Source organism: Spea bombifrons, chromosome 1, assembly GCF_027358695.1.
Source record: "Spea bombifrons isolate aSpeBom1 chromosome 1, aSpeBom1.2.pri, whole genome shotgun sequence".
Classification (NCBI taxonomy): Eukaryota; Metazoa; Chordata; class Amphibia; order Anura; family Pelobatidae; genus Spea; species Spea bombifrons.
The window spans coordinates 146,462,277-146,479,142 of NC_071087.1; the positions used below are offsets into that span (position 1 = coordinate 146,462,277).

The 16,866-nt window shown below is 39.9% G+C and overlaps 1 protein-coding gene across 2 annotated transcripts; it reads left to right on the forward strand.

Annotated features, from left to right (window-relative positions):
• The first annotated feature begins 804 nt into the window (after positions 1-804).
• On the forward strand, positions 805-14,710 carry SGTB (small glutamine rich tetratricopeptide repeat co-chaperone beta). Of its 2 annotated transcripts, XM_053457944.1 has the most exons (12): positions 805-870; positions 4,670-4,791; positions 7,782-7,885; positions 8,967-9,045; positions 9,424-9,523; positions 10,179-10,283; positions 10,580-10,718; positions 10,803-10,865; positions 11,489-11,526; positions 12,132-12,215; positions 12,519-12,640; positions 14,650-14,710. In XM_053457944.1, exons 2-11 carry the CDS (start codon positions 4,692-4,694, stop codon positions 12,628-12,630), a joined length of 924 nt encoding a protein of 307 aa, XP_053313919.1. In that variant the 5' UTR covers positions 805-870; positions 4,670-4,691; the 3' UTR covers positions 12,631-12,640; positions 14,650-14,710. The 2 variants fall into 2 exon arrangements, with proteins under 2 accessions (XP_053313919.1, XP_053313918.1); XM_053457943.1 differs by lacking the exon at positions 14,650-14,710 and having other exon boundaries at positions 12,519-12,973.
• Positions 14,711-16,866: the final 2,156 nt, after the last annotated feature.

The following is a 16,866-nucleotide window of genomic DNA, read 5'->3' on the forward strand; positions in this document are numbered from 1 at the left end:
CGTCCTTTTTTTCAGATCAAAAGGCCTTTCCTGTTCATAGAAACATGCAATTGCTCCAGGGCCCATATCTCTCACCTGTCCCATAAAGCGGATGATCTGAAAACTAATAGCATAACAAGCTGAAACTAACAAATGTTTCTTCTATCCCTGCTTGCTAGATGTCAAAGAGAACTAGAATAAAATAATAGTCTGCACAGAAGCACCAAGAGCAGCACTTACTTCACTGAGCTGTTTAATTACATTTTGGGTTTTGTATATTTTGTTTCATTGTGTTTAGCCAAATTTATTTGTAGAAAACAGTAACAACAAAAAAATACCTTTTTACAAAAATGACAACCCACCCCTCGTTTCTGTATGTCATCTTGTTATGTTATATACTAATTGTTATGTCTGGTCTACCCTTTGTACAGCGCTGCAGAATCTGATGCCGCTATATGAAACAATAAAATAATAAGTGAAGACCAAGATCAGTTGGATATTTTTAAAAGGGCGCTCCAATGCAATGAATAGTATCGCTTTCATTGATGTGCACGGTCTTCTTAATGGACCCGTCTGGAACGATCACCAAGGCAGTGCTGGAGCTGGAGGGTGCGAATATATCACACGCAAACAGATATGTTCAGCCGATCACGTTTTTTGCTCGGCGTGGGGAGTCCACAAAAATATAAAGGTGCATTTCAGCTATCATATGCACTATTTTTGATGTAAGGGAAGGGTTAACTAACAAGGAAGAGACAGGGAGGGACTTGTCCATAGTGAGCCTATAGTGTCAGAGGGAGGTTCATTATGAACGCAGCACATCCCGCAGGCTGCTCCACTCGCTCCGGCTGCTGCAGGTGTGCTGGTGAAAGGCTGCCGCTGCGTGTTGGGGTAAGCCGTGCTCTGCATGCTAAGTGATGCTATGGCCTGGCTGCCTGCAGGACACCCCATGTACCAGCCTCACAAAGCAGGCCTTAGTGCTGATGGCACGTCGGAAAAATCTAGGCTGCTTCATTCCCTTTATTGTAATAGAACTGAAATGTGCAAAATACCTTTATTTTTATACGACAGCAGGGACAGGTGTGAGATCTTACAGGCTGCTTACCAAATGCTATGAGATGCTTTTTTTAAAATAAAATAAGGACTGGATGAATCAGTGGGGATGTGATATGCTGTATGCAGGGTACTATTCTGGGTTACATGGTTACTGTTTGTAACAACGTGTTTACTATGGGTTTTCACTCTCTGGAAGTTCTGCGTGTTGTTAATGGTTCGGCTGTTCCTGTGATGAGACCGCAGCATTGCAGATAGTGTGGGGTGTTAGACTGTGTATAATAAAAAGCGTAATACGCAGCTTTCATGCTATTATTGAATTGTAATTCACATGAAATAGATAAGGGATGTTATTCTAGTGACCGCACCGTGTATTATATAGTATCGTATAGTATTTGCCACAGGGCTGGCATTTATCTAAAGGCAATAGTTTTATAGTCCTGGGTCACTGTGGGATTTTCCGAGACAATCCCTCATAGTAAATGTTGCACTGGCTGCACGTGTCCTTATCCGGGATTGTCCTTGAGTCTCGGGGATTTAACCTGTTCTCGGGGTGAATGACCAGATTCTGGGGTCACACATTGAAACATTTATATTATTTTATATATATAAGTTAGTTCTGATTTGTCTCAGTTGATGTATTTTTTGTGTTTTTAATACATGGCATTGAGTTATTACTCTTATTTCTATATAAAATGATCCGTCATACCTTTCTCTATGCGTCTGGGAGAAGCACAGTGCAGTGCAGAGCAGCTTAGCGTCTGTCCTTTGCTGACATTGGTACTGGACTTCGGGCCAGCACTGGGATGCTGCAGGGTACAGCGCACTCGGACTGGACCAGCGGTGGTTTCACTGGATATCGGATAAATAAATAACCAACGATTCCCACAGAATGAAACTATGATGAGCTTTACTTAGCCACTTAAAGGGACATTCCAGGCGTCATATCCACTTTAATGAATATGATAGCTGAGCATCCCCTTTAAATTAATATTCTTACCCCCTTGCAAATGCATAGCGGGATTTACAAGAATGTATGCATCTGTCGTCTTTCCTTGCCCCCCAGCTCCTTAGCTAGCAGTTGATGTGTTTAGCTGAACACTGCACACCCCACCATATATTCACCTTGTGCATAAAAAGTGCTCCCACATTGAATTCAATGCTTTTCTAATGCTGATTGGCTACTACAAGCAGCCAAAAATTGCATAAAACACTGGACCATGGGGGGGGGCATGTACTGCTGCAAGCAACCTCTGCGAATGGAAAGTGCTGTTGACAAACTTTAATCTGCAGAAATAGAGGTGATTGGAACAAAAAAAAGATAAAACTGGGCCAAAAGCAGATTGTCAGTCTCAGGCAATCCTTCTGAAAATGAGCAATGCTAAGCATCCGGTATAGACTAAGCATCTTTTAATGGTGACCATCCAATGCATTTGAGTGCATGTGATAGCTGAGAGGCCCCTTCACATTTCTTCAGAATCCCCCATATACGATATCGCTTCTCGGCCTTTTGGCTAAGATAAAGTGTAGTTTCCCTTTAGAGAAGGGGGGGAATATGCTGATCCTCTGGCCTTAGGGTCGGGAAAGCATGGAGCCCGAGGTGCCTAAATTGCCCTGACGTAATGTCGGAGTTACCGTGTGCGGTCTTGCACGCCGCTGCACACGGTAAATGCACATTTTTGCACCGGCCGATCCTGCACTTCCTCCATAGCACCATCAGGGCATGGAGTGAAACTTATTTTTGAATTGGCTAGGTCAGTTATGGCCTGCCCTTATTTATTCTTATTATTTATACATCACAATGTGTGAAAGCACGTGTGCCAATTAATTATTTGGATTTGGATTTTCACGGTCACCAAACCTTTATGCGAGGCCACATTCACCTTTTGTTTTACGATTTGGCACTTTTGTTTTCGAACACTGCCTTCTTGTGGTGAAGCCTAAAGGGGGTTACTTCCTTACGGGAGTGCCCCATGGCAATGGGGTCTCACCCTTCGGGGAGTGTCCCAAGATCCAACCCTCCCATGGGGGGGGAGGAATTTTGTCTGTAGTTTCGTATTGGGCTTCTGCTGCCTCTTCGGAGCACAGAATGCGGCACCAAAGAAGCACGCACCTCGGGCTTCAAAAAAAAAAAAAAAGAATCCCCTATATGCATTTACCCCTTTCCTGCCCCCCCAGCTATTTTCCGTGCAGGAGATCTGTTTGGCCGAACACATCTCTCTGCATGTTATATACTTATTGCTGGGTTGGCACATTCAAAAAAGGTTGATTTCAATGGCAGTGCTTCCTTGCCACTGATTGGTCGCTTCAAGCAGCAAGTCAATGGTGAGAATCATCAGACCATGGAGGAGGTGGGGAGCTGCATTGTTTTATGTTAAATTTGGCTACTATTCTATTAATCTATTTAAAGAGGAACTCCACCACAATTTTATAGCCTTCAGTTATCTGCCTGTGATTTACGGTCTAAATACTTGTACTGAAATGGGGCCAGATGTCCTTAACCCCTTAAGGACAATGGGCGGTCCCTAAACCCATTGAAAACAATGCATTTTGAGCCCGTACATGTACGGGCTTTGTCATTAAGGGGTTAAACCAGTCATGTGTTGTTACAACAATAACAATACTACTCTGGCATTACGTGCATCTGACGTCGACTCAAACTAGTACCGAGTCCGGCTAGAAAAGGCAACACACGAGTGTAGCGAACACTGGATTTACTGCAGGTAAATCGCACTTGGGAAGCAGGAACTAAGGAAGGCACATGCTAAGCTTTATGTATAGTTTTCCTGCTATTCTGTTTAAGTAACATAAGCCTACCTAGCACACATTTCTATTTCAATGCACTCCCCCCACATGTGTTTGAAGAATCTGGGACTGGGCCACCCCTGCATAGATCTTAAAACTAAAGAATTAATCTGGATCTAGTCATCTGGATTTATTTACATTATCTGGCTAATTTACAGCTCAGTGTACAACATGCTACTTCCATTGTGTTTGGAATTAAATACACATAATACTTTTAGTAGTGACGTTTAGCTCCTGAAAGCATGAATGTTGCTGGCGATAATGTAATTTTATCCCGCTGGGCTTACATCTGATGAAGTGCTGTTGGAAGTAGAAGTCGGTATGATCAAACTCTGTTATATAAGCATGAAGGCAAAATCACAAGAGATATTTCAAATCCCTTAAATCATGAAAAAGGTATAAAAAAGAGCAGACTAGATGTGCCAAATGTTTTGTTTCTGCCTTCACTATCTGTGTATATGAAACACCACAAGGTAATATGAGAGATGCTTTACCTTATTTAAGGCCAGATTGCATGGAAGAGGGGAAAGGACCATGATGCCTCACAAAGCCTCAACTCCTAAGCAGAACTCCTACCAAAAAAAATTGTGTTTTCTATTAAAATGTTCTAGATTGTTAGCTTGTTTGAGCGCATCTCTTTGCTGCATCTCTTTAAAAACAACAGTAAATGTTATTTCTTAAGCCACCAATAGTTGTGATTATGAGAATTATTTTCTTCTTCCTGTAAAGCTATAGCATTTCAATATTCATGTATTAATGCACATTTTTGAATTGTATTCATTTAGCATAACATTTCCTTCAAAGATCTAAATGATGACATTATGTGATTTAGGTTTTCCTTGTCTGCTGTAAAGATGTCCTCACTTAAACGACTCGTATATGCAGTCATCCACTTCCTGAGAGAGCAGAGTCAGCGGGATGATTACACATCAGATGAGCAGGAAAGTTTGGAAGGTAAATAATTAATATGGTCAATCCATTAGTAACGCATGTAGGAAGACTTAACACTTAAACAAGGAAGTCCTGATTAAGACTTTATTGGAGTGGATTTCCTGAAAGATTCATGTATAAAACAGCACTGTCTGTAAAGTGCACCTGGAATGAAGCTCCATCGCCTAATTACATACACAGATACATTCAGAGGTGGGAAAGATCACTTTCCATTGTTACAAATCTCTGCTGTTTAGTAGTGTGTTTCTTCCATTTTCTGCCAATGTCCATTGGCATTCAGATCTGGTGGCAGTGCCAGCATTTGTAATGTCAAAGGCTATGTTTGTCATTAATCCCTTCGGGCTGGGTGGTTAAATGTTTAATTACTTCAACAGGAAGTTCCAGCTCCTGCATTTTGATGATGTCAGGGGTGAGATGCTGCTTTTGGGACTGGTTACATAGAAATCCACACTTTCTTCTCTGTATCTGTCTAAGGAGAAATACTGACACTTATACCTAGAAAGATGCCATGTTCTAGTGCAGGGATGTCAAAGTCCAAGCCTTGATGGCCTTTAACAGGCATGAATTCTGTATAACCATGATTGAACACAAGGGATTTAATCAATTTCCGTTATTTAAAATGAGCCACCAGTTTTCTACACGGTTATACCCTGGTTGGAGCTGTACCATTTGGTCACCAGTGCCTTTTACACATAAGTTTTAGATCCTTCAGAAACAGTGTTGGAATCAGAGGCGCTGTAAGGGGCTAAAAAGACCAAAGACCTAAGTTTACACCAAGCAGCCATAACATTATGACCACCTACCTAATATTGTAAAGATCCTCCTTTTGCTGATAAAACAGCCCATATACGTCAAGACATGGAATCCACTAGACCACTGAAGGTGTGCTGTGGTATCTGGCACCAAGATGTTAGCGGCAGTCCCTTAAAGTCCTGTAAATTGGGAGGTGGGTTCTGCATGGATCGGACTCGTTTGTCCAGCACATCCCACAGATGCTCAAGTGTGAGTCTAGCAATGCTCAAGTTCCAAATTACTTTGCATTGGTTAACTGTACTTCACTAAAACTGTGTGAACCCCTGCATTTGGCATTTTTCTACAGATGACATCCTTTAACTTATCGAATGTGAAATTATAAAATGCCGGAATGTTGATACCAAGGTTAAAGTATCGTGTTACACCAAGGACATGGAAATATGACATAAAATTATTGATCAAACACTTGTTAGAAGAAGTTTTAAAACTTATCGTGAGGGTAAAACAAAGCTTAACAATTTGTGTCATTAAATAATAGGCTTACCAGAAAAATCTATTGTCACCCAGTCCAAAGAAATTGCAGAAACATTACATGTAGCTGTAGAAGTGAATTTATAAAACGCTTAAAACAAATGGAAAAAGTTCACAGAATGTGTGATAATTTTAATCTTCTGTTGGACATTAATAACCTTTTGTTCTGAGCAGAAAACTACTTTTATGTACCCAAAAGAATATGCTTGTTGATGGTAGGATGAATAGTAGCCAAAAACAGATTAGAGAGGATAACCCAGTGCCCTTCACAGCATGACCAATAATACACATTTTTTAATTTATTATAAAAAAGTCCAAATGTAAGCCTGTCACAACGCTATTCCATAATATATCACCTATCCAGAATAGAATCCTTTCAGGAAGTGGAGGTGACTTATGTGGACCTTAAGAGGGGATATTTTCCAGGCAGCGTTCTAAGAATGAATCATGTTTTGATATTTAGCAGTTTTTATATAAAAAATAAAATAAAATCTGCCAGCTGAATTAAGGGCTTTTTACACTATAGGACCAGAGCAATTTTCATGTTTTTGCTATATTTCTTCAACTGCTATATTTTCATTTAGTTTACACATACAAATTACATATTTTTGCAGTGCTTTTTTTAAAAACCATATTCATATATGTAATACTTTAAAAACACTATATATATATATATATATTAAAACAAAAATGAAAACCCAAAGGTAAACTTTACAGGTATTTATAAATTACCAATAGACAGTATAAGTTTGGAAACAAATACCAAAACATATATTGTGCTCTGATAAATGTTTTTATTGTAGTTTTTTTACTTTACCTAATGTTTTAACACTAACGATCCAAAATACATAAAAACCATACATATCAATAAGACCTTAGGGTCAGGTAAAAAAAAATGTATCACTGTTTTTTACTGTTTTCTGTCATAATAATGCTGAGAAAGAGAGACATAGAGACAAAACCATTGTTTGTACCCGTCATGGAGCAGTGACCCCACAATCAGTCATGCTGTTTTTTTTACCATGACGTACCAGGTATGTCATTGGTCCTCTGGGCACATCTTTTCATGACGTACCTGGTATATCATTGGCCACAAAGAGGTAAAAAGGGCCACCTGGCTGGGCTTACTCCATGGTGATGTTGCCAGGCCTCCCCTGATTTTCATAGCACATTCTTGAAAATTTAACTCTGAAATTGCATTTTTCATTTCCAGGGCCGGCCGAAGACTTAACGCCGCCTGGGGCGAAGTTTAAAACGCCGCCCCCCCCGCCGACGCCGGGGGGGGCGACATTTTAAACTTCGCCGACGCCATAATCTACGATCCCCCCCCCCGGTACTTACCTTTAAACAGTCCTGCTGCGAGTCTCCCTGCTCTGCCACGGTGCCGGCTTGTAATGCTGAGCGCCGGAAATTGACGTCACTTCCGGCGCTCTGCATTACAAGCCGGCACCGGGACCGAACAGGGAGACTCGCCGCAGAGGAGAGAGAGAGAGGGGCGCCGAGCGGGTAAGCGAAAACCACTCGGTGCCCCTCTCTCTCTCCTCCGCTTAAAAAAAAAAACAAAAAAAAGCGCTTGGGGCGGCAAAGTGCCACCCCTTCTAGAGTGCCGCCTGGGGCAATTGCCCCAGTCTGCCCCATTATAGGGCCGGCCCTGTTCATTTCCGTACGTATTCCCGTCATTATTTAATGTATCCTTTTTATTGGATCAGTGGCAGTTCAGTGTCTGGAGACTGTCTTTAAGATTGGCCCAGAAGATACACATCTTGCAACTCCAAAGTCTTTGGAAGAAATGTTCTCACAAGCTTATCTGAAGGTAATTCACAGTTTGTTTTATTACATGAAAATATTTAACATTCTTGTGTTCAATATTTGAATGTGTATCGCGTGAAAGAACATACGCGTAAATATCAGAATTAATATGGCATCATGTATTATCCAATCTGTCCTTTTTGTTGTGGGTCTAATGTTTTTATGAAATCCCTGTCATGGCCAGAATTACAGGGTTGATGCAGTTGACCATCATCTAACTCGACCCATTTTGATACATCGCGGGTGACAAAACCCTGGCTTCAATATGAAAGCTGAGGGTAGGAAGATACTTGGGATATACCCAGTTGCGGTCATTGTCAGTGTGTTTGTAACCCATTGTGTTCTTTGTCAGAAACAACTTCCCGATAACCTAATTGGGAAGAATGAAATCAAATTCATTCTTCGTTCTTCTTTCATTCTTACTTTTTTATGGTTGTACTGCAGCACTATTTTTCAGCAATCCTATGCATTCTCATCAAGGCTCTTTGTGTTCACTATTTGTCTACTGCATATGCTGCAGGGCTCATGGTCTCTCGTTTCCTGCAGATATTGCTCCTAACATTTGGTATATAGATACATATACATAGTTACATGGTACATAAGGTTCAACCCTTCTACCTGACCTACCTATTCTTGATCCAAAAGAAGGCAAAAAAACCCTCATTAAGCTACTTTGAATTCTGCCATCAGATAATTTAATCCGAACACTTAAGTATTCCGCAAGCAAAAGACCCTTTATTAATGTAACTGAAATGACCTGAGTTAATTCAATGCAGACTGACTAATCAGCCAGTGCCATTCTTTGATTGGCAAACAGGTTGGCTTCTGAAGTGGAGCCTGCACTAAAATCTTACCAGGTTGATTGAATCGGATAATCCAATAAAATGTTGCAAGCTGTTCTTGCATTAAAAGGGACATAGTTTGAAGAAATCCAGAAGGCCCGACAGAACATTTCGGAATAGAAGTCTCCTGTAGATAAAATAAAAAACTTTTTTTGAAAATTCTTATCTTCTAAAGTACTGTTAATAGCATTTCTTTTTTGGTTAATGAAATTATACCACTTGTTAACCATTCAATTTCTACAGAAGGAAGAGTTAACACCCATAGAATCGTTTTCATCTTTACCAGCAGATATAGAAAAGGCTGAGCAGTTAAAGGATGAAGGTACTGTATATGTACGGCTAGTTACTAAAGCGTGTCATTAACTGCACCTGACTATATGGCCAAAACGCTCCACTACTGTACACATTTACTACAGATCTACTACAAACCCCCAATGGTCTTTCTTAAGTCTTTTAGGGAATATTGGTGCCTTCATTAACCTGTACTGCTTGAATTTACCATTGAAAGGAATTATGCTGCCATTGTACATAAAATCAGTGTTTTTCGTGGAGTGGGCTTATATTTATGGATGAAGAAAGCCTTTTAAATTCATTTAACTGTTATAGTGCAACCTATATATTATTGGGGGGGGGGGAATAAGCACCATACACAATGGCATACATCATTAATTTAACATGGATTCCCTTTTTTAAAATTCAGGTAATAACTTTATGAAGGAGCAGAATTATGAAGCAGCCGTGGATTGCTATACACAGGCTGTAGAGCTGGATCCAAAGAATGCAGTTTATTATTGCAACAGGTAATGATATTGCTTTCCAAAATACTCACTGGTCAGGTGTAAGGAAGCATAAAACGATACACTTATTCATTTTTTAAATGCTGTATACAGCTATGTCATTTCCCCCTAAATGCGGTATTAAATTACATTCCCAAAATGGGTTGATAGTATAATTATTGGGAGGAGGAGAACCTTAAGGTTGAGGTTGCAGGCGTGGTACAGAGGAAAGAAGACCCTGTCGCAAAGGGAAATTGTGGAAGAGGCAGAGATAGACGGAGACAATATCTGAATGCAAGGGAAGTGCAGATTGATTAGAGAATAGCATAAGGAAAAGGTGAGGGGTACAGAATAAGACCGGTAAAGAGGAACATAGTAGAGTAATTAAGTACACTGGGGAAAGACTGGTTACAATGAAACCATATAGGGTGGATGGCAGAAAACATAGCCAATGTCAGCCTGTGGGGAGCAAAGCACAATGGGGTCCATGTTATGCCTTTCAAGAATTACAACTATGTCTGAAGCATAACTTTTTAGGTAACTTGTTTAAAATACAAAATGTGCAATCTTAGCGTCAAACAATGAAACTCACAAGAACCTTTTTACAGATACACCAGCCAAATGCTAAACAGAGGGGTTAAATTAACCCTCACAAATTCCCAAACTGAATTATTTCCAGGGCTGCTGCATTTAACCAACTGGGGAACCACAGTAATGCTGTAAGAGACTGCGAGAAGGCCATTTCGATTGATGTCGTGTACAGCAAGGCCTATGGAAGAATGGGGTAAGAGTGTGAGTTACTTTTTCATTTACATTTTCCCAAAATATTGCAGTGGGATGTACTGATTCCTTCTCTGTCTGTTTTGGAACCAGTTCTGTACATTACTTTGTTGATGATATTCTGTACATCTGATATATAGGGTCATAATTGAGTTTTCTGTATAAAATCTTGAATGTTTATTGAGCCGCCTTGCTCTGCCAGTGAGTAGTGTGCCCCTGATTGTAGGTACTGCGGCCGTTGATTTGGAGAGCTGTAATATTGTTTGTGAGGATAATAATACTTTTATGACTGTTCTATAGGAAGGCACTAGCCGCTATGAATAAATACAAAGAAGCAATTGGCAGCTACCAGAAAGCGCTAGATCTGGATCCTGACAACGAATCATATAAATCAAATTTAAGATTAGCAGAGCAGAAACTTCGACATGTAGCCAGCCCGGTAAGCCTGAATATGCATTTAATTTGGAAATACTCATCCTAAAACCTTTGCAGTTCTTACCCTTTTGTTCTCTTTCTCTCCTAGACAAGTGCAGGATTTGGGTTTGATATGACCAGCCTAATGAACAACCCAGCTTTTGTCAGCATGGTAAGGCATCTAAATAACGTTTAAATACTACACCTGTTACACATCGTCTTTGCAGGCTTCATTAACTCATCAACTGTAGGGGACAGCGGTTTGCTCAGCAGATCCAGCAGCAAAACCCTGAGCTAAGACTGTTGATAAGACATATATTACCAATAACATCAACACATGTTAAGACATACCGGTACAGAAGGAGAATAGGGACCTGCTCCTGCAAGCATTCAATGTATGAGAAAGTTGAGGGGGATTAGCCAGAAGGGGAAGGTGCTGTATGAGTTTCTTTTTTTGCTGTATTTTGTTAAGGGGATCTGAATTAAATGAATGAACAGCTGGTTTAATACAGTCTTCTCGATTTCCAGTTTATATATATATATATATATATATATATATATATATATATTTTTTTTTAAATTCCAGAGCAGGGCTTTCTTTCCATTCATTAACCCTTATCTCCTTAAGGATTAATGCTAAAATCTTTTAAGCATTTTGTTGTTAGAGTTGTATATATTACCACTTACAGAGCTACACAATGGTATCCATTTGGGGAGATGCTTTTATCATCAAGAAGCCGACCAAGATTTTAACATGCAAATGTCTCTTTGCTTCCGTATTGTCTGTTCTCCTAGGCAGCAAGCTTAATGCAAGATCCGCAGATACAACGGCTGTGAGTATCCGTGTTGCACAAGATATTGGGGTCTATTCGCTAAAACAGAGTCAAACCTTCATCAGCCCTTCTTCTTGTCTTAGATTCAGGATAACCATATGCCTATCCATATGCCTAACCTCTACCTAGGAGGCTCTTCAACCCATCTAACCACCCACTCAACATATACCATTTTTATGTGGATTCCTCTTTAAACTGAGATCATAACAATCTGCCCTTTCCCAGCAATTCAGTTTTCTATTCTAGTGCTGAAAACCTGTTGATGTGAGTTTGGCTGTTTGTCTCAATGGACAAGTTGTGTAAAATAAAATAGGCGCTTGCCGTTACCAAAGGAGGAGTTGTGTTCGTTCAACCAGAGGTTTAAGTGAATTTACCTTAACCATCTGAAATTCCATACTAACTAGCCTTATACACGGCCAACTAGGCTATACTTCTTGGAGAAGCTACCGGGGGCTGTTCATAATGCAGTGATTCAGTACCTACAAGCTCCTGGTTTAGTGAATACGAGCCAGAATGTGAAACTTTTTTTCCGCAGAAGCAATTCTAGCAATATAGCAACACAAGAAAAACGAATGTGGATGATAAATGAATTTTGTGCATTGCAGGATGTCGGGAATGATGTCCAATTCTGGAGGAGGTCCAGCTGCTGGAGTGGGGGGATTAACAGATCTTTCAAGTCTCATACAAGCGTATGTATGTGCTGCTGGTTCAAAGGAATCATTAAAAGAATAAAATATGAAAAAACCCACACTATATTATAAAGCCCACATGCACCTTGGTGCTCTAGCGTGAATATGTGAGATTATCATATCTAGTATCTATATCATTATGTATATGTACACATATATGTATTATTGATCCTAATTCCCAGCATTCCCCAGTGCTACATTTAAATAGGGGGGATTTGTTTGCCAATTTTATTAAATACATTTAAGATGTTGCCCAACATTGTTTCAAACCATTATTCATTGAATCTTGGTTATTTCATGCAGGGGACAGCAGTTTGCTCAGCAGATCCAGCAGCAAAACCCTGAGCTTATACAGCAGCTGAGGAATCAGGTGAGAAGTCGGTCATTTAGTGGAACCACAGAGGAGCATTCATGACAAAAAGCAGGTGGGTCCTAACCACATAACGCGTTCTGATTTAATTTAGCCTTCCGACGTCTCCATCCATCTGCAAGTAAGCCAGGCCATTTGTTGTAATGCAGTTTGTACTTTTAGCAGTCCCTTTCTTTTGTACATACACAATATTGCTACATGAATATATTATCTATTTTTATTGACTTTGTATTTCCCAAAAAAAGAGAACACGGATCAATGCTTAAAACAATTATAGGATATATTAAATTGTCTGTCAATGCAATTTCAGCAGATTCTAAAATACTGCTATTAACCCAGCTTGGATGTTTTGTTGGGATTGCTGGGCTAATTTATGAACAAATCCCCCTTATTAGGCCTTATTTTATCTTACAACAAATACCCTTTTACTGATATGGTGTGTTCCATAAAGCAAAAAAATGTATTTAAGAGAGAGAAAAAAAAATATACTTTATGACCAAAAGTATACAGATAGGTGTCTGTTGCACCAATATGGACTTGGTGGTCATCCCATTCTAAAACCATGGGCGTTATCTTGCAGTTGTCATATCATTTGCAGCCAAAACAGCTTCCACTGTTCTGGGACCTGCCTTTATGCTGGAATCACAAACATACAGTTGTCTAAAATGCATTTGTATGTTGTAGCATTAACCTTACCCACTGAAAAACAGCCCCAGACCATTAACCCTGTGAAGGAACAATTTGTACCCCACCTGGGTAACCTGCCAAATCGTGCTTCCTTCTGCTGAGACACCAGTGGTTAACCCCTTCAATGGAGCCGTACTGGCACTGTGGCTAGCCGGAGCTTAGCTACTCAGTTCTGATATGTCCTGAAAAGGACAATAAGTTGTTATAGCAACCCCCCCAATCATCAGACAGAACTAATGTTGAGGAGGAAAACACGAACTGAGTTTATTTGGAACAGCACAAACATAATTAGATCAGGAGTATAATCCCATCACTACTGGACAGTTTGGCACCTCCATACCGTCAAATGGCCAGCAATGCCCACCCACCAATGCGTGACTTTTTCGGGGTGAAACTGATTGAGTGGTGTCAATTGCGGGGTACCGGTGGAGAGCTCAGGCTCAGAAGGTTATGTTCCAAAAAGTGTCTTAATCCATCGTTGGGACCCTGAGCGACATCGCTAGAAGCATACCCAGGAATAATCTGCACGATAGCCGGGCCGCAGTTCTAGAGCTGCTGGGTAAACCCCGGTTCTAAGAATGGGTAATAAAACCAGGTTTCCCCCAATGAACTCCCTCTCCGTAATCACCTCCGATTGTGGCCCACCACGAGCACAGTATAACCCCAAAAGAGCGATGAGGTGGGACAACGGACGGCCTGTAGCTACTCAGATTTCAGTGGCTTTACATCACTCTCGCTGATGCTTGGCATTGTGCATCTTCGGCTTGTGTGCAGCTGCTCTGCTCGGCCATGGAAACTAATTTCATGACACAGCGCGTGTGCTGATGTTGCTTCCGGAGTTAATGTGGAACTCTGTAGCGAGTGATGCTACAGAAGATAACTTTTACATGTTATGCACTTCAGCACCCCACTTTGTGAGTGTGTGTGTGTTCTACCACTTCATGACTGTTGTTACTCCTAGACACCTCCATTTCACAATATTAGCACATACAGTGGACCCAGGCAGACCTAGGGCAACAATTTCACAAACTGACTTGTTGCACATATGGCATCCTATGATAGCGCCATGTTTTAAGTCACTGAGCTCTTCAGTATAATCCATTCTACTGCCAAAGGTTGTCTATGGAGATGGCTGCCCATATGCTTTTATACGCCTATTGGCTATGGCTATGGCTGAAACACCTAAACTCAATATTTAGAAGAAGTGTCCGTATACATTCGGTCATATAGTGCATATCAATAGCTGAAGATATTATTTGACATCTGACATTGACCTCTTCATGGTTGTTAATGATGAGATGGACATATCCTGGCTGTAGCAGAAGTAAAGAAATGTTAAATTTGTAATAATTACATAATTGTGAATATATATTCTAGTTGCAGAGTAAAATATATGCGGAATATTACCAGTTACTTCTCATGTGATTGGGAAAGGCGGAATGCCTGCTCCAGACTGTATTCCTCGAACAAGCTTCATTATCACGAACATCCAGCTAAGAGAGCACCAGAAACAAGAGGATCTCTCCTCTGCGACAGGGACGAACACATCTTACATTTCTTTATTTCTCCGGTTTCAAATAAGGGAGATGTCTTGTACTGGATTCTAAATATTATATTTAAAACATGAAATCTAGCTACAAAGCTATAACAAGTCTCTTAGGAACCAGATTACAGAATTACACATATTTCCTCCATGCGTGTCTGTCGCACCTAGAATTCAGTCAAATTGCTGTGGAAGAGTGCAGTTAACCTTCTACCCTGTTTCCCCGAAAATAAGACATACCCATAAAATAAGGATTTCTAAGCAGTTGCGCAATATAAGCCATACTCCGAAAATAAGACATAGTAACAGGCGTGGCTATGCAGCGTACCGGCGCGGAGCGGTAAAGAAGACGGGCGGCCCGTCTCATCTGCCCCATCGTGACAGCTGCTATCTTAGAGGTGACCGGAGAGGTGCGGGCAGCCCCATCAACAAGGTCGGCTCCCTCTGTCATGTCTATATTTGAATAAATGTAGATTGTTGTACCGTACGCAATAAAAATAAGACATCCCCTGAAAATAAGCCATAGTGTGTCTTCTTGAGGAAAAATAAATATAAGACAGTGTCTTATTTTTGGGGAAACACGGTAGTTAACATCCGGTTGGTTAACTAAGACTTTTGTGTCTTTATAAACTTGCTACACAACTCGTAATCGCTTCATGAATTCTGTAGCTCTCCTGATTTGTGTATAAATAAGATGGAAAATGTGTTACCCTGCCTTTCGCAAGTACTTTTAATAAATGATTTGTGGGAGATATTTTATAATGAAAAAATATTTCAAAAGTTATAGCATATTGCACAACAGAGATTTTGTTTTTTAATTATGTTCCAAATGATCACCTGAGCCCTATGTTCTTACTTTAAGTTAAAGACATATAGTAAGCCTGTATGTCTCACCCCTACAAGTGGAGACAGGGTGGTCTTATACTGGAGTAGGGGATGAAAAGTTTGCCATTAGAGGCACAGATCCCTCTGCCTCTCTCACTAGCCCACGGAGAGAAACATATAACTCCATACAGTCACTAATTTGAAGTTGATGACTTTTACTTGACCAACTTAGAAAAATATTGAACGCTACATAATTGTTAGAGATCTCAAAAGCTTATATAACTTATTCTATGTATGTCAATAAAATATCAAGTTCAACTTTTCTCTAAAATGGCTATATCAATGTTTCTTATCAGTTATGTACTCCTCCAGCATGAATTTAATCATGGTAGCTTTAGGTTGGCTGCCATCAGGGCTCTGAATCCCTAAAGATATACTGTAAATACACTTAGCAGGCGTCCTACTGATAAATCTCCCCTCGAGCCATAAATTATATTTCCTACTTTAATTATTCTAGCTGCACATGAAACTGGTAGGTCTGTTTTCTTGTCAATACGTACCACAAACCTTATACAGTGATGTGAGATGTACCAGTGCTGATTTTGTTTCGAACATTTCAATAATTCTTCATTCAAAGCTAAACCTTGTTCAATAGATTTCACCGCCTTTACAATTATTGCTTACAATATAACGCATAAAACATATGTAGAATGTATGTATTCCTTGTCCTCAACTAGAACTGTTCAACAGACTGATGAATATGATAGTGATGAACTCTTCCAATGTTAGCCTTTAACTTGGTTTCATATTCCAAAAATTAAGATTATTAAAATCTCACTTGGATGATAAATGTATACATTGGTGTGTCTTTCTTTTCCTTATTGTAATTTTGTTGGGTCTTATTACCATCATTCTTCTGATTGCCAAAAGATCAAGAAGAACATTTTGTCATGTTAATACAATGACTGGTTATCAAACTTTCTACAGTAAAATATATAGAGTATCCAAAATGCTTCAGACAGCATGCAGATCTGCAGGTTTATACTTTGTTTAACCATTGAACAGTATTCCTATACAGCAAAATATGAAATTATTCAACACCGGAATATAAGATAGAAAAGAAAGACTAAGCACTTTTTCCCCACACATAAAAATCTTGTATTGTTTTAGTAATCAGAGCACTAAAAAAAAAACTGTTGCTTTATTTAATCATTCAGAAGAAAAAA